We start from the raw sequence: 22,309 nt of genomic DNA, 5'->3' as shown, positions 1-22,309 counted from the left end.
CCAACACATTTTTTAATTTTTTCTGCGTATCCTATAGGGACATGAAACCCAGAATATAACTAGTAGTAATTCTTTGTTGGGAGCTAAACATCTTGGGTAAGGCAATGACAAGAGGCAGCAGCTGTATCCCAATAGTGCATTGCTTCTCCTACCTAGGCATGTTTTTCAACAGAGGATACCAAGAGAGCAAAGCAAAGTATATAACAGAAGTAAATAGGACATTTTGACTTAAAAATCTAAAAAATTAAAAAATAAAGACAGAACTAGCAATGTGACCATCACTGGTAGGCAACAACACAAAGCTATTTTCTTTAAATTTAAAAGTAAACCACACCTCATGATCCATTTAAATTATTATGCAACTATAAAACTTTTGGAATATGTAAACAATCCATTAATATGTCACTTTACCAATTTTTTTAAAGTAAATTATACTAAATTTCAGTTTCTTTCACCGTGCAATTGCATCTAGTACAGATGTCTAAAAGATGTCCTTTCTGCTTGAGTCCATAAAGTTTCTGCCTATTTGTTGCAAGTTAGTAGCTCAGCTTTATCTGATGTGTTTGTTCTTTTCCACAGAAAAAAAACAAAACGTTTTGACATATATCAATACAGAATTCCCAACACTAGAATTCCTAGGGCCTTGCAAGTAGTCTCAACATTCAGTCAGAATTTATGATTTGGAGCTGACTTTCAGATAGGTACCTCCTTTTGGTTACTCACGTTCATGCAACAGGATACATGAGCAGACAGGATAATGTCTGCAGCTTGCCAACTTGGTTGTCTTTCTGACTTTGTGTACTTACTATATGCTTTACACATCCAGATAGCCTGATTCTCTTCCAAAATATACCTCCTAATTCAGACTCTGTTTCTCTATATTTCATTTAGTAAATTTAGTAGATATGAAATCTGCATGTATGCTTAGATTTTCATAATTAGATGTTTGCTAGTCAGTTTTTGCCTTTACATATTATCAAAGTCAAATGCAGTTGTTATGCAGTTTTAAAGTCTAAATTGACTGCTGTTTGGCGGATTACGTTTAAATTATACATACACTACAACTACATGTGTAATTTCACAACCTGTAATTTCAGAACACTAAAAGTGTTAAGACTCCAGCTTCCTAGTAATGTGTGGTGGAAGCCTTCTAGATTTTATTAAATCATACTTTCTCCTGTTAAGTGTAGTCAGTCCACGGGTCATCCATTACTTATGGGATTATAACTCCTCCCCAACAGGAAGTGCAAGAGGATCACCCAAGCAGAGCTGCTATATAGCTCCTCCCCTCTACGTCATATCCAGTCATTCTCTTGCACCTAACTAAAGATAGGACGTGTGAGAGGACTGTGGTTTGTTAAACTTAGTTCTTATTTCTTCAATCAAAAGTTTGTTATTTTAAACGGCACCGGAGTGTGTTGTTTGTTCTCAGGCAGCATTAGAAGAAGAATCTACCTGAGTTTGTCTATGATCTTAGCGGTCGTAACTAAGATCCACTTGCTGTTCTCGGCCATTCTGAGGAGTGAGGTAACTTCAGAACAGGGGATAGCATGCAGGGCCCACCTGCAAGGAGGTATGTGCAGTAAATTATTTTCTAAGGAATGGAATTGACTGAGAAAATACTGCTAATACCGATGTAATGTAAGTGCAGCCTTAAATGCAGTAGTAGCGACTGGTATCAGGCTGATATGTATGTATGTATACTCTGAGGTATTTCTGGGGAATGGAATTTCACTAAGAAAATACTGTCAATATTAAAGTAATATTTGAGCCTGCACTGCAGTGAAAGCGACTAGCAGCAGGCTTATTAATAAAACTTCATAATTTTCAATTTTTAAAACGTTTAATGGCATGTTAATCGTTTTTTCTGAGGTACTTGGTGATAAAACTTTATGGGCATGATTTTTACCACATGGCTGTTGTTTTTTTCTGAATAAAAACAGTTTACTGAGCTTTCCCACTGTTGTAATATGAGTGGGAGGGGCCTTTTTTAGCGCTTTATTGCGCAGTAAAAATTTAGTCACAGTCTTCCTATTTCTTCCTCCATGATCCAGGACGTCTTTACAGAGCCCAGGGGTCTCCAAAACTAGTTTTGAGGGAGGTAATCACTCACAGCAGACCTGTGACAGTGTGTTTGACTGTGATAAAAACGTTTATTATTTCAACTGTTATCCGTTTTGGGTATTAAGGGGTTAATCATCCTTTTGCTGGTGGGTGCAATCCTCTGCTAACTTTATACATTTTCTGTTAAAATTTGGTTGTTTTTAACATATTTAAAAGTTTTTTTCCAAGCTTGCTAGTGTTATTGCTAGTCTGTTTAAACATGTCTGACACAAATGAATCTGTTTGTTCATTATGTTTAAAGGCCAATGTGGAGCCCAATAGAAATTTGTGCACTCAATGTATAGATGTTACTTTGAATAAAAGTCAAACTTTATATGTTAAAAAAATATCACCAGACAACGAGGGGGAAGTTATGCCGACTAACTCTCCTCACGTGTCAGTACCTTCGCCTCCCGCTCAGGAGGTGCGTGATATTGTGGCGCCAAGTACATCAGGGCGGCCCATACAAATCACTTTGCAAGACATGGCTAATGTTATGACTGAAGTACTATCTAAATTGCCAGAATTAAGAGGTAAACGCGATCACTCTGGGGTAAGAACAGAGTGCGCTGATAATAATAGAGCCATGTCTGATACTGCGTCACAATTTGCAGAACATGAGGACGGAGAGCTTCATTCTGTGGGTGACGGATCTGATCCAAGTAAACTGGATTCAGACATTTCAAATTTTAAATTTAAGCTTGAGAACCTCCGTGTATTACTAGGGGAGGTATTAGCGGCTCTGAATGATTGTAACACGGTTGCAATTCCAGAGAAAGTATGTAGGCTGGATAAATATTTTGTGGTACCGGCGTGTACTGACATTTTTCCTATACCTAAAAGGCTTACAGAAATTGTTAACAAGGAGTGGGATAGACCCGGTGTGCCTTTTTCACCCCCTCCTATATTTAGAAAAATGTTTCCAATATACGCCACCACACGGGACCTATGGCAGACGGTCCCTAAGGTGGAAGGAGCAGTTTCTACTCTGGCTAAGCGCACCACTATCCCGGTGGAGGATAGCTGTGCTTTTTCAGATCCAATGGATAAAAAGTTAGAGGGTTACCTTAAGAAAATGTTTGTTCAGCATGGTTTTATATTACAACCCCTTGCATGCATCGCGCCTGTCACTGCTGCGGCGGCATTCTGGTTTGAGTCTCTGGAAGAGACCCTTAGCACAGCTCCATTGGATGAGATTATGAACAAACTTAAAGCCCTTAAGCTAGCTAATTCATTTATTTCTGATGCCGTAGTACACTTAACCAAACTTACAGCTAAGAACTCCGGATATGCCATTCAAGCGCGTAGAGCGCTGTGGCTTAAATCCTGGTCAGCTGATGTGACTTCTAAATCTAAATTGCTTAATATTCCTTTCAAAGGGCAGACATTATTCGGGCCCGGCTTGAAAGAAATTATCGCTGACATTACTGGAGGTAAGGGCCATGCCCTGCCTCAAGACAGGGCCAAACCAAAGGCTAAACAGTCTAATTTTCGTGCCTTTTGTAACTTCAAGGCAGGAGCAGCATCAACTTCCTCCGCTCCAAGACAGGAAGGAACTGTTGCTCGCTACAGACAGGGCTGGAAACCTAACCAGTCCTGGAACAAGGGCAAGCAGGCCAGAAAACCTGCTGCTGCCCCTAAGACAGCATGAAGTGAGGGCCCCCGATCCGGAAACGGATCTAGTGGGGGGCAGACTTTCTCTCTTCGCCCAGGCTTGGGCAAGAGATGTCCAGGATCCCTGGGCGTTGGAGATCATATCTCAGGGATATCTTCTGGACTTCAAGCCTTCTCCTCCACAAGGGAGATTTCATCTTTCAAGGTTATCAGCAAACCAGATAAAGAAAGAGGCGTTTCTACGCTGTGTACAAGATCTCTTACTAATGGGAGTGATCCACCCAGTTCCGCGGTCGGAACACGGGCAAGGATTCTATTCAAATCTGTTTGTGGTTCCCAAAAAAGAGGGAACCTTCAGACCAATCTTGGACTTAAAGATCCTAAACAAATTCCTAGAGTTCCATCGTTCAAAATGGAAACTATTCGAACCATCTTACCCATGATCCAAGAGGGTCAGTACATGACCACAGTGGATTTAAAGGATGCCTACCTTCACATACCGATTCACAAGGATCATTACCGGTATCTAAGATTTGCCTTCCTAAACAGGCATTACCAGTTTGTAGCTCTTCCCTTCGGGTTAGCTACGGCTCCAAGAATCTTTACAAAGGTTCTGGGCTCTCTTCTGGCGGTACTAAGACCGCGAGGCATAGCGGTAGCTCCGTACCTAGACGACATTCTGATACAAGCGTCAAGTTTCCAAACTGCCAAGTCTCATACAGAGTTAGTTCTGGCATTTCTAAGGTCGCATGGGTGGAAGGTGAACGTAGAAAAGAGTTCTCTATTGCCACTCACAAGAGTTCCCTTTCTAGGGACTCTTATAGATTCTGTATAAATGAAAATTTACCTGACGGAGGACAGGTTATCAAAACTTCTAAATGCTTGCCGTGTCCTTCATTCCATTCAACACCCGTCAGTGGCTCAGTGCATGGAAGTAATCGGCTTAATGGTAGCGGCAATGGACATTGTACCATTTGCGCGCCTGCATCTCAGACCGCTGCAATTGTGCATGCTAAGTCAGTGGAATGGGGATTACTCAGATTTGTCCCCTCTGCTAAATCTGGATCAAGAGACCAGAGATTCTCTTCTATGGTGGCTTTCTCGGCCACATCTGTCCAAGGGGATGCCCTTCCGCAGGCCAGATTGGACGATAGTAACAACAGACGCCAGCCTTCTAGGTTGGGGCGCAGTCTGGAATTCCCTGAAGGCTCAGGGATCATGGACTCAGGAGGAGAGACTCCTTCCAATAAACATTCTGGAATTAAGAGCAATTTTCAATGCTCTTCTGGCTTGGCCTCAGTTAGCAACTCTGAGGTTCATCAGGTTTCAGTCGGACAACATCACGACTGTGGCTTACATCAACCATCAGGGAGGAACAAGGAGTTTCCTAGCGATGATGGAAGTCTCAAAGATAATTCGCTGGGCAGAGTCTCACTCTTGCCACCTGTCAGCAATCCACATCCCAGGCGTGGAGAACTGGGAGGCGGATTTTCTAAGTCGCCAGACCTTTCATCCGGGGGAGTGGGAACTTCATCCGGAGGTGTTTGCCAAACTGCTTCATCTTTGGGGCAAACCAGATCTGGATCTCATGGCGTCTAGCCAGAACGCCAAGCTTCCTTGTTACGGATCCAGGTCCAGGGACCCGGGAGCGGTGCTGATAGATGCTCTGACAGCACCTTGGGTCTTCAACATGGCTTATGTGTTTCCACCTTTCCCGATGCTTCCTCGATTGATTGCCAGGATCAAACAGGAGAGAGCATCAGTGATTCTAATAGCGCCTGCGTGGCCACGCAGGACCTGGTATGCAGATCTAGTGGATATGTTGTCCTGTCCACCATGGTCTCTGCATCTGAGACAGGACCTTCTGATTCAGGGTTCTTTCAAACATCCAAATCTAATTTCTCGGAGGCTGACTGCATGGAGATTGAACGCTTGATTCTATCAAAGCGTGGATTCTTGGAGTCAGTGATTGATACCTTAATACAGGCTAGGAAACCTGTTACCAGGAAAATTTACCATAAAATATGGCGTAAATACTTATATTGGTGCGAATCCAAGAGTTACTCATGGAGTAAGGTTAGGATTCCTAGGATATTGTCTTTTCTACAAGAGGGTTTAGAAAAGGGTTTATCTGCTAGTTCGTTAAAGGGACAGATTTCAGCTCTGTCTATCCTTTTACACAAACGTCTGGCAGAAGTTCCAGACGTTCAGGCTTTTTGTCAGGCTTTGGCTAGGATTAAGCCTGTGTTTAAGACTGTTGCTCCGCCGTGGAGCTTAAACGTAGTTCTTAACGTTCTGCAAGGTGTTCCGTTTGAACCCCTTCATTCCATCGATATCAAGCTGTTATCTTGGAAAAGTTCTGTTTTTAATGGCTATTTCCTCGGCTCGAAGAGTCTCTGAGTTATTGGCCTTACATTGTGATTCTCCATATCTGATTTTTCATTCAGACAAGGTAGTTCTGCGTACTAAACCTGGGTTCTTACCTAAGGTAGTCACTAACAAGAAAATTAATCAAGAGATTGTTGTTCCATCATTGTGCCCTAACCCTTCTTCAAAGAAGGAACGACTTTTGCACAATCTGGACGTCGTCCGTGCCCTAAAATTTTTTTTGCAGGCAACTAAAGATTTTCGTCAAACTTCTTCCCTGTTTGTCGTTTATTCTGGACAGAGGAGAGGTCAAAAAGCTTCGGCTACCTCTCTCTCTTTTTGGCTTCGTAGCATAATACGTTTAGCCTATGAGACTGCTGGACAGCAGCCTCCTGAAAGGATTACAGCTCATTCTACTAGAGCTGTGGCTTCCACTTGGGCCTTTAAGAATGAGGCCTCTGTTGAACAGATTTGCAAGGCTGCAACTTGGTCTTCACTTCACACTTTTTCAAAATTTTACAAATTTGACACTTTTGCTTCTTCGGAGGCTGTTTTTGGGAGAAAGGTTCTACAGGCAGTGGTTCCTTCCGTGTAAAGATCCTGCCTGTCCCTCCCGTCATCCGTGTACTTTTAGCTTTGGTATTGGTATCCCATAAGTAATGGATGACCCGTGGACTGACTACACTTAACAGGAGAAAATATAATTTATGCTTACCTGATAAATTCATTTCTCCTGTAGTGTAGTCAGTCCACGGCCCGCCCTGTTTTTACGGCAGGTCTAAATTTTAATTAAACTCCAGTCACCACTGCACCCTATAGTTTCTCCTTTCTCGTATGGTTTCGGTCGAATGACTGGATATGACGTAGAGGGGAGGAGCTATATAGCAGCTCTGCTTGGGTGATCCTCTTGCACTTCCTGTTGGGGAGGAGTTATAATCCCATAAGTAATGGATGACCCGTGGACTGACTACACTACAGGAGAAATGAATTTATCAGGTAAGCATAAATTATATTTTTTTCCTATCTATGTTTTGATTGCTCAGAACCGTTTTATAGTTCTTTTGTTGTTCCTTAGACTCTATACCTGTTAACTTTGGAATGCTTAATTCTCTTTAAAAATAGGAGTAAAACATACTATATTTTACTTGAATGAGGTAGATTTAAATAATTTATTGCTTTTTCAATAGGTAAGCCTGTTCACATATTCGCACATTAAAGGGTCCAGATATGTGGGCGTGCAGCCAGTTCATATCTAGATTTGCCTGTGAAATCATGCTTATGTACATTTTTTCACCCAGGAGGTTTGGTGCTGTGCCTGACTCTTGGCATTTTTTTTTAATTGATATGAAACTCCTGCTGTTTTTGCCCCTTCCTGTAAGTTTCTGGCTACCTAAATTTAGAATTTTCTATTGTATCCTTTTTATTACCTGCTTTCTCTTATACAATGTGTTGAGTGATTCCTAGTTGCCTACATTTTAGCTTGTTTGTTAGTATCTACTTATTTCCTGTTGCTCCTAATTTGATGCATCATTTGGACTGACTCTGTGGCTTGGTCTCTAGCTTGTGTCAAGTGTTTAAAAACATTGCATAAATTATTAAGTCTTGTGATGCCATTGTCATAGTATCCAACTGTCCCGATTTTGCCGGGACAGTCCCGGAATTTAAGTCCCAGTTCCAGCCATTTAAATGTCCCGGACTGTCCCGGCAAAAGGAGTAGCACGCCACTAGCAGCTAGCGCGATGTGTGCTGCAACTGCCAATAGATTGATTCTCCTCCTTTTAGAATCTCGCAATCGCTCAGGCAGTGATGTCAGCACGCGAGTGGACAGCCGCGGAATTAGACTTAGGTGAGATGCATCATATTATCCCTGTTTATTAAATTAATTTGCTGGTACCGTAAAACAAAATCATTCCAACCAATCAATATGAAGTAAATACAATCCTGTTAAACCTAAATTACAAGATTAAAAAAAACTAACTCTACGAAAAAATCAAACAAATCTAACATTACCAAAAAAACAAACACTAAAATTACAAAAAATAAAAAAAACACTAATTACAAAAATAATAAACGAAATAGCCCTATAAAACAAAAAAGCGCCCCAAAATAAAAACACCCCCTAACCTAACAAACGCCCAATAGCCCTTAAATGGGCCGTTTGAAGGGCTTTGCCCTAAGTTAAACAGCTCTTTTACATTAAAAAAAATTACAAAGTCCCTCTAACAGTAAACCCCCCCACCCAACCAACACCCCAAAATATAAAACCTATGTCTAAAAAAAAAAACCTAAGCTACCCATTGCCCCTAAAGGGGCATTTGTATGGGCTTTGCCCTTAAACGGGCATTCAGCTTTTTTACTGCCTATTAAAATAAGAAAGAGTAGCTCTCATCCTATCGGCTGATTTGAATTTTTCAGCCAATAGGAATGCAACGGAACCCCAATATAAATGGCCAATTTTTCAGCGGTATAGCAGTACTGCAACACTTGTAATCTTGCCCTTAGTGACTAAGCTCAAAAATGGACAGGCTGCCTAGAGATTGCTAACAAACTGCTATACTTTACCATAACTTTAATGACAATTTGGAGATGTAGTAGGATACATACCAGATATTGAGTAACTATTAAATAAGAAAGAAGCATATTAGAAATAAACATTAAAAACTTTATAACCAGAAGGCTTAAATGAAAATGTTAAAGTTGTTTTATTATTATTATTTATTTGTATTTTATTGTTATAAATAGAAAAAGTATTATTATGAATAATAATAATAATTATATAGCTAGTGAAATGGGAAACTGCTGTAAACTACATTTACTAACCAGACAAATAGTGATTTACAATTTAAATAATTTTACACTGATGTAACTCTTTAATATTTAAAAACTTTATGGTAAAGAATAAACAGAGATCACTTCTGCAGTCTGGATTTCCTGGAGAGGACTCACAAGTGTAGGGAATCAAAATAATGTTTAAAGAATAATAACTATTGCAATAAACCTGTAGTAATCCATAAACGTGCACACTCCTGAGCCTACCTCCAGCTTTTCAACAAAGGGTAGCAAAAGAGCAAAGTTAATTTGATTATACACGTAAATTAGAAAGTTGTTAACAACTTTACACTCTATTTAAGTTAGGAAATAACAAATTGGGGTTTCATGTCCCTTCAACTGAAATAATTATAATGTTTACAGAATTATCAGAATTATAATACTAATTGTCTTTGTCACTTTGAGTCTACAAACCATCGACATATCGGCTTCTAAGCACCTCTCCACTTACAGTAATTGCTACACCACATTGCAGATGCAGATGGATACTGGTAAAGGTTTTCAGTTCATGTACCCTGATATTACACTGATTGGTTGTTCTAACATAAACTTACAGGTACACAAGACTACATGATGTGTTTTGTCCTCTCAGAATTTCTTAGTGGCTGTTTGTTTACTCCTGCAGAAGTTCAATATTGTAGATTCCAGATGGGAGTATTTTGGTTGGAGGATACCCTGCAGTGTATCTGAGCACACGCTGGAACAACAGCCTATGTTTTGTTGTCTGTGAATGAATTGAATGTGAAACTAAAATTCCTAAACATGCTTTTGTTTTAGATTGATGTTGGGACACGTCCAGAGGTCCAGAGAAGAGACCCAATATCAGTCAGTGAATGGGAGAGCAATTTGGACTATGAAGGGCGAATAAAAAATGTGGACCACATGAAAAACATGATATTTAAAGGGGTAATTTAATTGCATGGTATCTGTTGCATATAATGTTATGCATCATTTGTGTTAAAAATGTTTTAATGCTGCTGGTATTGAGCTGTATATTTAGTTTTTTGTATAGATGTGGGCCTTGCCAAATATTTGCATTTTACCTTTTTTGTTTAACTTGCCAGTTATTGGGTCAATAAACACCTTGAAATTGCAAGATTTTTCTTCAGTCTTGCAGTTTGAAAATGCTTGTAATGCATTGCCACCTTGCTTTGCTGCACTTGTTTCTCAATAGCCAAACTCCACACTCAACCTTATTTGGAAGAGCCAATCATGACTTGTTACTGGAGTAGACACAACTAACCATGGTCATTATGTTTGAAAACTTTCCATTGTTTTGCTGTTGCTTATTTGATAGTCTTTGCTGAAGTCTTTTAGGGACAGATGTGTGTTAGGGTTAAGATTGTGAAGCCTGCCGTGCACTCTTTCATTTCTGCATTGGAAAATTCTTAATTTTCAGACATAAATTAAAGAAAAATGGGACAAAATAATTAAAAGAAAAGTTGTTTTAGTGCTTATGATAAAGATGTTATATTAAAATTTCAATGTGTTTACTGCCCATTTATTTTTAACTATATGTGTGATTAAAGGGACAGTAAACAACTTGAGAATTGTATATAAAATATTTATTTATTGAAACGACTTATGTATTCATTATTATTTTCATTATTAATTTTGCCCCTTTTTTCAAAATGAGAGATTTTCAATTTCTCAGAATTTAAAATGCACTCTGCTGACTTCTCAAGGCTAACCCTACCACATATATTTCATGCATATTGGCTTTAGCTGATAACAACGGCAACATTTCTTTTACTTTATACTAACATTATGACCATGAGCTAGCCTTGTTGTCTTAAGACTAAAGCCTACGTTTGCTCCTCCAAATGAGGCAAATTGAAGATGCAGTTTTGCTATTGATAAACAATTAACACATGCCTGTGTCATTGCAAGATGTTTACATTCCCTTTAATGGGTATATGCATTTTAACATCAGTGCATATAGACATTCTCTACCAAAAATGCTATTATCTAGTAAAGAGAGATTTCTTCTGTTATGTGTGATCAGTCCACGGGTCATCATTACTTCTGGGATATAACTCCTCCCCAACAGGAAATGCAAGAGGATTCACCCAGCAGAGCTGCATATAGCTCCTCCCCTCTACGTCAGTCCCAGTCATTCTCTTGCACCCAACGACTAGATAGGATGTGTGAGAGGACTATGGTGATTATACTTAGTTTTTATGACTTCAATCAAAAGTTTGTTATTTTACAATAGCACCGGAGCGTGTTATTACTTCTCTGGCAGAGTTTGAGGAAGAATCTGCCAGAGTTTTTTACTATGATTTTAACCGGAGTAGTTAAGATCATATTGCTGTTCTCGGCCATCTGAGGGAGGTAAAGGCTTCAGATCAGGGGACAGCGGGCAGATGTATCTGCATTGAGGTATGTAGCAGTTTTTATTTTCTGAATGGAATTGATGAGAAAATCCTGCCATACCGTTAAAATGACATGTATGTATACACTTCAGTATTCTGGGGATGGTATTTCACCGGAACTACTCTGCTAAAGGTCACTAATACTTTTAATAACTATTTATCATGTTAAACGTTTTTGCTGGAATGTAGAATCGTTTACATTGCTGAGGTACTGTGTGAATAGATATTTGGGCATTATTTTCCACTTGGCAGTTTTTTGCTTGTAATTGTGACAGTTTCGTTTCTCTTCACTGCTGTGTGGGAGAGGGAGGGGCCGTTTTTGGCGCTCTTTACTACGCATCAAAAAATTCCAGTCAGTCACTTTTATTTTTCCTGCATGATCCGGTTCATCTCTGACAGATCTCAGGGGTCTTCAAACTTCTTTGAAGGGAGGTAACTTCTCTCAGCAGAGCTGTGAGAATTCTTATAGTGACTGTGCATAAAAACGTTGCTTTGTATTTTTTATGTCAAATTTAATTATTGTTATTTTACTAATGGGAACAATCCTTTGCTAAGAGTTGTGTTGTTTTAAAGTTTGATGCTATAACTGTTTTTCATTATTTCAACTGTTATTTAATCGTTTAGTACCTCTTTGAGGCACAGTATTTTTTTGCTAAAAAAGATTATAACCAAGTTGTAAGTTTTTTGCTAGTGTGTTAAACATGTCTGACTCAGAGGAAGATATCTGCGTCATTTGTTCCAATGCCAAGGTGGAGCCCAATAGAAATTTATGTACTAACTGTATTGATGCTACTTTAAATAAAAGTCAATCTGTACAATGTGAACAAATTTCACCTAACAGCGAGGGGAGAGTTATGCCGACTAACTCGCCTCACGCGGCAGTACCTGCATCTCCCGCCCGGGAGGTGCGTGATATTATGGCGCCTAGTACATCTGGGCGGCCATTACAGATAACATTACAAGATATGGCTACTGTTATGACTGAAGTTTTGTCTAAATTACCAGAACTAAGAGGCAAGCGTGATCACTCTGGGGTGAGAACAGAGTGCGCTGACAATGCTAGGGCCATGTCTGATACTGCGTCACAGCTCGCAGAGCATGAGGACGGAGAGCTTCATTCTGTGGGTGACGGTTCTGATCCAAACAAATTGGACTCAGATATTTCAAATTTTAAATTTAAATTGGAGAACCTCCGTGTATTACTAGGGGAGGTCTTAGCAGCTCTTAACGATTGTAACACCGTTGCAATACCAGAGAAACTGTGTAGGTTGGATAAATACTTTGCGGTACCGGCGAGTACTGACGTTTTTCCTATACCTAAGAGACTAACTGAAATTGTTACTAAGGAGTGGGATAGACCCGGTGTGCCGTTCTCACCCCCTCCAATATTTAGAAAGATGTTCCCAATAGACGCCACCACTAGGGACTTATGGCAGACGGTCCCCAAGGTGGAGGGAGCAGTTTCTACTTTAGCTAAGCGTACCACTATCCCGGTGGAGGATAGCTGTGCTTTTTCAGATCCAATGGATAAAAAGTTAGAGGGTTACCTTAAGAAAATGTTTGTTCAACAAGGTTTTATATTACAACCCCTTGCATGTATCGCGCCGATTACGGCTGCGGCAGCATTTTGGATTGAGTCGCTGGAAGAGAACCTTAGTTCATCTACGCTAGACGACATTACGGACAGGCTTAGAGTCCTTAAACTAGCTAATTCTTTCATTTCGGAGGCCGTAGTACATTTAACTAAACTCACGGCTAAGAACTCAGGATTCGCCATACAGGCACGTAGGGCGCTGTGGCTAAAATCCTGGTCAGCTGATGTGACTTCTAAGTCCAAATTACTTAATATACCTTTCAAGGGGCAGTCTTTATTTGGGCCCGGTTTGAAAGAAATTATCGCTGACATTACAGGTGGTAAGGGCCACGCCCTACCTCAAGACAAAGCCAAAGCTAAGGCTAGACAGTCTAATTTTCGTCCCTTTCGGAATTTCAAAACAGGAGCAGCATCAACCTCCACTGCACCAAAACAGGAAGGAGCTGTTGCTCGTTACAGGCAAGGCTGGAAGCCTAACCAGTCCTGGAACAAGAGCAAGCAGGCCAGGAAACCTGCTGCTGCCCCAAAGACAGCATGAACCGAGAGCCCCCGATCCGGGACCGGATCTAGTGGGGGGCAGACTCTCTCTCTTTGCCCAGGCCTGGGCAAGAGATGTTCAGGATCCCTGGGCTCTAGAGATCATATCTCAGGGATACCTTCTAGACTTCAAATTATCTCCCCCAAGAGGGAGATTTCATCTGTCAAGGTTGTCAACAAACCAGATAAAGAAAGAAGCGTTTCTACGCTGCGTACAAGATCTGTTATTAATGGGAGTGATCCATCCGGTTCCACGGTCGGAACAAGGACAAGGGTTCTACTCAAACCTGTTTGTGGTTCCCAAAAAAGAGGGAACTTTCAGGCCAATTTTAGATTTAAAGATTCTAAACAAATTCCTAAGAGTTCCATCGTTCAAAATGGAAACTATTCGGACAATCTTACCCATGATCCAAGAGGGTCAGTACATGACCACAGTGGATTTAAAGGATGCTTACCTTCACATACCGATCCACAAAGATCATCACCGGTACCTAAGGTTTGCCTTCTTAGACAGGCACTACCAGTTTGTAGCTCTTCCATTCGGACTGGCTACGGCTCCAAGAATATTCACAAAGGTTCTGGGTGCCCTTCTAGCGGTACTAAGACCGCGAGGGATTTCGGTAGCTCCGTACCTAGACGACATTCTAATACAAGCTTCAAGCTTTCAGACTGCCAAGTCTCATACAGAGTTAGTTCTGGCATTTCTAAGGTCGCATGGATGGAAGGTGAACGAAAAGAAGAGTTCTCTTTTTCCTCTCACAAGAGTTCCATTCTTGGGGACTCTTATAGATTCTGTAGAAATGAAGATTTACCTGACAGAAGACAGGTTAACAAAGCTTCAAAATGCATGCCGCGTCCTTCATTCCATTCAACACCCGTCAGTAGCTCAATGCATGGAGGTGATCGGCTTAATGGTAGCGGCAATGGACATAGTACCCTTTGCACGCCTACACCTCAGACCGCTGCAATTATGCATGCTAAGTCAGTGGAATGGGGATTACTCAGATTTGTCCCCTACTCTGAATCTGAATCAAGAGACCAGAAATTCTCTTCTATGGTGGCTTCATCGGCCACACCTGTCCAGGGGGATGCCATTCAGCAGGCCAGACTGGACAATTGTAACAACAGACGCCAGCCTACTAGGTTGGGGCGCTGTCTGGAATTCTCTGAAGGCTCAGGGACTATGGAATCAGGAGGAGAGTCTCCTTCCAATAAACATTCTGGAATTGAGAGCAGTTCTCAATGCCCTTCTGGCTTGGCCCCAGTTAACAACTCGGGGGTTCATCAGGTTTCAGTCGGACAACATCACGACTGTAGCTTACATCAACCATCAGGGAGGGACAAGAAGCTCCCTAGCAATGATGGAAGTATCAAAGATAATTCGCTGGGCAGAGTCTCACTCTTGCCACCTGTCAGCAATCCACATCCCGGGAGTGGAGAACTGGGAGGCGGATTTCTTGAGTCGCCAGACTTTTCATCCGGGGGAGTGGGAACTTCATCCGGAGGTCTTTGCCCAAATACTTCGACGTTGGGGCAAACCAGAGATAGATCTCATGGCGTCTCGCCAGAACGCCAAACTTCCTCGCTACGGGTCCAGATCCAGGGATCCGGGAGCAGTTCTGATAGATGCTTTGACAGCACCTTGGAACTTCAGGATGGCTTATGTGTTTCCACCCTTCCCGCTGCTTCCTCGATTGATTGCCAAAATCAAACAGGAGAGAGCATCAGTAATTCTAATAGCACCTGCATGGCCACGCAGGACTTGGTATGCAGATCTGGTGGACATGTCATCCTGTCCGCCTTGGTCTCTACCTCTAAGACAGGACCTTCTGATACAGGGTCCATTCAAACATCAAAATCTAACTTCTCTGAAGCTGACTGCTTGGAAATTGAACGCTTGATTTTATCAAAACGTGGTTTTTCTGAGTCGGTTATTGATACCCTGATTCAGGCTAGGAAGCCTGTTACCAGAAGGATTTACCATAAAATATGGCGGAAATACCTATACTGGTGCGAATCCAAAGGTTACTCCTGGAGTAAGGTTAGGATCGCTAGGATATTGTCTTTTCTACAAGAAGGTTTAGAAAAGGGTTTATCAGCTAGTTCATTAAAGGGACAGATTTCAGCTCTGTCCATCTTGTTACACAGACGTCTGTCAGAAAATCCAGACGTCCAGTCCTTTTGTCAGGCTTTAGCTAGGATCAAGCCTGTATTTAAAGCTGTTGCTCCACCATGGAGTTTAAACTTAGTTCTTAACGTTTTACAGGGTGTTCCGTTTGAACCCCTTCATTCCATTGATATAAAAATGTTATCTTGGAAAGTTCTGTTTTTAATGGCTATTTCCTCGGCTCGAAGAGTCTCTGAGTTATCAGCCTTACATTGTGATTCCCCTTATCTGATTTTTCACTCAGACAAGGTAGTTCTGCGTACTAAACCTGGGTTCTTACCTAAGGTAGTCACTAACAGGAACATCAATCAAGAGATTGTTGTACCATCCTTGTGTCCAAATCCTTCTTCAAAGAAGGAACGTCTTCTACACAATCTGGATGTAGTTCGTGCCCTCAAGTTCTACTTGCAGGCAACTAAAGATTTTCGCCAAACTTCTTCCTTGTTTGTCGTTTACTCTGGACAGAGGAGAGGTCAAAAAGCTTCTGCTACCTCTCTCTCTTTTTGGCTTCGTAGCATAATACGTTTAGCCTATGAGACTGCTGGACAGCAGCCTCCTGAAAGAATTACAGCTCACTCCACTAGAGCTGTGGCTTCCACTTGGGCCTTTAAGAATGAGGCCTCTGTTGAACAGATTTGCAAGGCTGCAACTTGGTCTTCGCTTCATACTTTTTCCAAATTTTACAAATTTGACACTTTTGCTTCTTCGGAGGCTATTTTTGGGAGAAAGGTTCTTCAGGCAGTGGTTCCTTCTATATAATGAGCCTGCCTATCCCTCCCGTCATCCGTGTACTTTTGCTTTGGTATTGGTATCCCAGAAGTAATGATGACCCGTGGACTGATCACACATAACAGAAGAAAACATAATTTATGCTTACCTGATAAATTCCTTTCTTCTGTTGTGTGATCAGTCCACGGCCCGCCCTGTTTTAAGGCAGGTAAATATCTTTTAAATTATACTCCAGTCACCACTTCACCCTTGGTTACTCCTTTCTCGTTGATTCTTGGTCGAATGACTGGGACTGACGTAGAGGGGAGGAGCTATATGCAGCTCTGCTGGGTGAATCCTCTTGCATTTCCTGTTGGGGAGGAGTTATATCCCAGAAGTAATGATGACCCGTGGACTGATCACACAACAGAAGAAAGGAATTTATCAGGTAAGCATAAATTATGTTTTTTCCCCTCTCCGGTGAGATATAAATATCACCAAGTCAAAGATTAGTTGTCCAATGTATTATGTATAGTCTGCTGCATTTACTAATGTAAAATCAAGCCTAACATTAATACCAGGACTTAAGACAAATGAATACTGTTGTCATCTTGGATGATGGAGCCTATTTTATATAGATAACGGGAGTACAAAAGCTATTACAAGAGGTTAAAATACGAGTTAACCATTTATAATTTTATATATTGGCTCTAATGAAGGAATTGGCAGTAGATGGAGTGTCCTAAGAAAATGATTTCAGGGAGTTAGGTAGCAAGCTTAAAGCATGCTCCAAGGTAATATTTTTGGAGATATTACCAGTGCCATGTGCTAATCCGGTAAGGCAGCAGGAGCTAAGGTCAGTTAATTCCTGGTTAAAAACATGGTGCAAAAATTTGGGGTTTTACTTTTTAGAACACTGGGCTGACTTTTTACTTTGGTACAATTTTTACAGTAAGGATGGTTGCATAGATAATCTTTTAAACTAGACAAAGGGAGGGAGGGTCAGTCCAAGCATAATAGTCACATTAGTCTGTGAATATTTCACACCTAGAACATCTCAAAGAAGGGATGACAGAAGGGTACATTTAAGAAATATCACATTAGAAAGTTTGGAGAAAAGCACACCAAGTAGCAGCAGAAAGCACATGAAAATTAAATGTATGACAGCAAATGCAAGAAGCATGACGGGTAAAATAGAAGAGCTGGAGCTCTTAGTTGTAGAAGAGGACTATATTATCAGTATAACTTTAACTTAGTGGGATGATTCACATGACTGGCAATTAAGTTAAAGGGTTATACTTTATTTCCTTCTAAATATGAGGAGAGTCCACGGCATCATTCCTTACTGTTGGGAAATACTGAACCTGGCCATCATGAGGAGGCAAAGACACCTCAACCAAAGGCTTAAATACTCCCCCTACTTCCCTCATATCCCAGTAATTCTTTGCATTTCGTCACAGGAGGTTGGCAGAGAAGTGTCAGGAGATTCAGAGATCAGTGAGAGCATTGACGAATGTTAAGAGTCTGGAGATGCAGAGAGAGTCTTTCTGCGAACCCATCCAGACTCGTATTAATAACTCCTAAGCAATCGGTGTTGACGATATTATAAGATAGGAGCATAACTAAACTATATAAAACAGGCATCATGAGGTTAATAATTAAAGGACCAAGACCAAACCTTTTAACTGTGATGTAAAACTAATATATGAAGTACCTTGCTTCTACATATTTCATGTGAAAGGAGGGGATATGATCGCTATATTGAAAGGGGTATAGAGATATAAGGATAATTATTTGGGGGAAAGGGTGTAAGCTGTGTTAAGGTTCTCGCGAGATTCCCCACTAAAAGTACTGGGTCTGAATACTGTATTAAGCAATATGAACTATAAGGCTACATAGGTGCAAGTAAGATTAATTTTAGGTTCCCCAGGTAGTCTGCACTTATGTGAGTAGCTACTATCTATCTGCGGTTGGACTATCCCCCTTCCCCTGCTTTATTCTACTCTCATCTACTCCCTTGGCCCGGCCTTTAGCCCCGTGGAGAAGGGCATCATGGTACTGGGCAGTTATAAAGGCACAGCGCTACCTTAAAGTGAATGTAAATTTTGATGCTAAAGTGCCCGTTTTTTAAAAAATTCGACTAAAAACAGGGGCTCTTTAATTCATCAAAATTTAAATTTAACTCATTGTCAAAAAATACTTACTTTTTAAACTTGACAGCCGCTCCAGCTTCCCCCAGTCGTCGTAAAGCCATTTCTGACGTCAGAAATGATGGATCGGTCATCCTCCAATCACGGCTTCCCCCCTGGGGGAATCAGTGTCTGATTCGAAGCCGTGATTGGAGGAAGCCGGATTCCTTATTTTAGACCCAGGAAGAGGCTTTGCGACGGGCGGAGGAAGCTGGAGTGGCTGTCAAGTTTAAAAGGTAAGTATTTTTTCACAACACGAGTGAAATGTAAATTTTGATGAATTAAAGTGCCCCTGTTTTTGATCAAATTTTTAAAAACCGGGTACTTTACATTCACTTTAAGTGATAAATTAGTCCAGTTTCTATTACTGCATCATATATATCTATGTCACATATTCAGTACAAACTTTCCCGGGGGCATTATCCAGCCTGTTTCCCCGCTATAGTATAGATAGCATTAACACTTACATTGGGGAATAAATATGGCAACGTATATATGTAAGCGTCATAATTAATACAAACTATCCCAGTGGCATCATCCAGCCTGTTTCCCCATTAACATTTTAATAACATTAAAGGGACACTGAACCCAAAAAATTTCTTTCGTGATTCAGATAGAGCATGACATTTTAAGCAACTTTCTAATTTACTCCTATTATCAAATTTTCTTCATTCTCTTGGTATCTTTATTTGAAATGCAAGTATGTAAGTTTAGATACTGGCCCATTTTTGCTGAACAACCTGGGTTGTCCTTGCTGATTGGTGGATAAATTCATCCACCAATAAAAAAGTGCTATCTAGAATTCTGAACCAAAAAAAAAAGCTTAGATGCCTTCCTTTTCAAATAAAGATAGCAAGAGAACAAAGAAAAATTGATAATAGGAGTAAATTAGAAAGTTGCCTAAAATTGCACGCTCTATCTGAATCACGAAAGAAAAAATTTGGGTTCAGTGTCCCCTTAATAATCATATGAATAGTATAAACTTGTGACAATAGTAAGTTAAATTAACTTAATTGGATTAACGAAAACAAGCTTAAAACAGAATAACATTTATGAATGTTCAGACAATGTCTCCGCTTTTGATGTGGAGCGAATAGCAATAATGGCAATTTGCTTTTACTCTATTATACTAGCCCCAAGGCTTTTTCCTCAAGAGATGCAGAGTCCCATTTACAGTATAAGAGTCTCTTTGAAAAAGGTTATTGCGTTAGCCCATGGTTGATTGGAAGCACTCGTCAGTCTCTTCTGGCGACTCTGCAAGGGATCCTGGAGGCTTTGCGTAGTTAATCTGTTTGCAAGAGACCTCTGATTATGAGACAGCTGCATTAATATTGTACCCTGAAGCAGAGGTATTGGATTGGGAGTGTGCCTGTATCAGTATCGTGGTGTCCTGGGAGCCCCCCACAAACTCCCGCTTGGCCACGTTTAATGATGAGTGTTCTTCCATATGTAGAAAGTCTCTCCGGATGCCAAGAAGATCCCCAGACATTGATCCCGTTTTTGATGAAGGTAGGGTCATGTCTGTAATATCATGGGCTCTCTGGTAGAAGCTATTATGGTGAGTCTTGGGCAGAATGAGATTAGTGTTAGCTTCTTTTGAAGTCCCTTTCAGATGATGTGGGTGCCGATTATTATCGTATCCTCTACCAGCGGCCTCAAGATGGAGAGTGTTCTCATCGGAGATGCCGTCCAGGGCGATATCATTAGGCGAGAAGCATGCTTGTTTTTTGATTGTGGCACCTTGGGAGCCCCCCACTAACTCCCAATCAGCCACCCATATTAATATATGTTTACTCGACTGAGAGAAGACAATCCACACGTCGGAAGGTTCTTTAACTGTTGTTCTATTCCTTGAGTGCCCATCATCCAGGATAGCCACCGGAGTGCTGTGTGAAGTCTCCGATGTTGTACCTCCACTTAGTAGCCCAGGTGGTAACACGGAGCGAGCTTCTTGGTATATCATGTTTCTCCTGTTGGGTGTCTGTGGCAAGTAAGTTCATTTCCAACTCTCCCTCTATAGTTGTTAATTCTATGTCTGCGATAACAACACGTCTCATCATGTAAAATAAGGGAACGTTGTCTAAGAGGCGCTGACAAAGTTTCTCAAATCTGGCTATATGGTAACTCAGTCTGTCTTGCAGATCTGTATTTTTGCTTTAGCCATATTGGATGTAGGACGGTTAAGTTTTATGTGCTGATACCCCTTTCCTAAAAGTTGTTTTGTTGCGTGTGTCCTTTCTTGCATAAGGGTTATATTAGTAAATTCTGAATAGGTCTGGTGATGGCAAGAACCCTCGAAGTACCAAGAGGTGTGGCGTTGCCTACCGTGAGTCGCCGCTCTAGGCCTTTTCTATGTTGTTTAGTGCTTTGGTGTCAAAAATACATCTTGTATTGAGATAGTTATAACACTACTATGTGCTGAAGCCCAGCAGTGTTCAGGAAAATTGATTTGTGCTCTGGAAGTCTCCTATAATCAGTGGGTTATTGGAGTTTCAGCCGGAGCTCTAAAGAGTGCGGTCGCTCGAGATCACTGCTAAGACACTCCCCCATTTGTTTATCTTTTTATTCAATTTTTACGACTGCAAAGGGTAAAGGCTGTGTTCCAGTGTTTTCTGCAATATTTATAGCTCTTGTTTGGTCTCGCAGAAGGTAGTATTCGGATCTGTTTCAGATAAGTAGTGTTCCTTTGTGGCATCTTCCTCATCTGCCAAATTTCCTTTCTCAATGTTTTTCAGACTGAGACTTTAATTCAGGCTAGTAAGCCTGTCTTTAATAGAATTTCCATATGATATGGAGAGTGTATCTACCCTATGTGTTTGGATCGGGGCTATGCGTGGCATTCAATGAAAATTCCTTGAATCTTACAATTCCTTCAGGTTAGCGCTGCCAGGCCTGGAATTTATTCAGGTCTGTTATCAAGCCTATTTCTTCTCCATGGAGTCTTGGCTATACGTAGTACTGGGAGAGTAAGGGAAGTGGGAGGAATACTAAAAGCTCTGTTTTGGGGTATTTTTGCCTCCTCCTGGGGGCCAGGGGATGAATTCCCAAAAGTAAGGAATTGTGGACTCTCACCAACAAGAAAGGAATTTATCAGGTAAGAATATTTTATATTTTTTCCCGCGCGTTGGCTGTTAGGTCTGCGCACGTCGGGTTAGATAGATTCAGAGCATACAATTTTAAACAACTTTCAAAAGTACTTCTATTATCAAATTTTCTTTGTTTCCATCTAAAGGGGAGGAGAGTCCATGGCTTCATTCATTACTGTTGGGAATTAAGAACCTTGCCACCAGGAGGAGGCAAAGACACCCCAGCCAAAGGTTTAAATACCTCCCCACTTCCCTCATCCCCCAGTCATTCTTTGCCTTTCATCACAGGAGGATGGCAGAGGAGTGCTGGAGTTTCGGAGTAGTCTCTTATGGAGGGTAGTACTCTTCGCATTGGGTCTGGAGTTTTAAGTAGTCCTGTCAGCCTCTCAGTGAGAGCCTGGGCGAAAGTTAGAGTCCAGAGATCCAGATAGAGTCTTTCTGCGAAACCATCCGGACTCTTATTAACAGCTCCATAAGCAATCAACGTTGATGAGTTTCACTGCCTGCTTTCTTCACTCAAGTCCATGTCAGGAGTGAGGCTACTAACCTGTGACACTTGAAATGCCGTGTTCCTGTTCCATCTCGTGGATTCTGGTAAGATTGTTTCATTTTTTTATTAATAATGATAACATAGAAGACAGGGTCACAGTGTGGCGCCTTTTTGTCTTTACAGAAACAAGGGTTGATATTCCTGGAAGGGGGATTATTGAACAGGGGGGGGGGTTATACATGATATTGTC

General features: G+C 41.0%; 1 protein-coding gene across 1 annotated transcript in view; it reads left to right on the top strand.

Moving 5' to 3' along the window:
• The window catches only part of TBC1D15 (TBC1 domain family member 15), a 903,088-nt gene that overhangs the window by 351,215 nt on the left and 529,564 nt on the right, over positions 1–22,309 (top strand). Inside the window, exon 10 of the mRNA XM_053719215.1 lies at positions 9,691–9,819. Within this exon, the coding sequence (XP_053575190.1) occupies positions 9,691–9,819 (129 nt within the window). The remainder of the gene's footprint in view (positions 1–9,690; positions 9,820–22,309) is intronic.

This window comes from Bombina bombina, chromosome 6 (genome assembly GCF_027579735.1).
Source record: "Bombina bombina isolate aBomBom1 chromosome 6, aBomBom1.pri, whole genome shotgun sequence".
Taxonomy (NCBI): Eukaryota; Metazoa; Chordata; class Amphibia; order Anura; family Bombinatoridae; genus Bombina; species Bombina bombina.
Note: the sequence above shows the minus strand (reverse complement) of the source record. Positions and strands in the feature narration are given on the sequence as shown.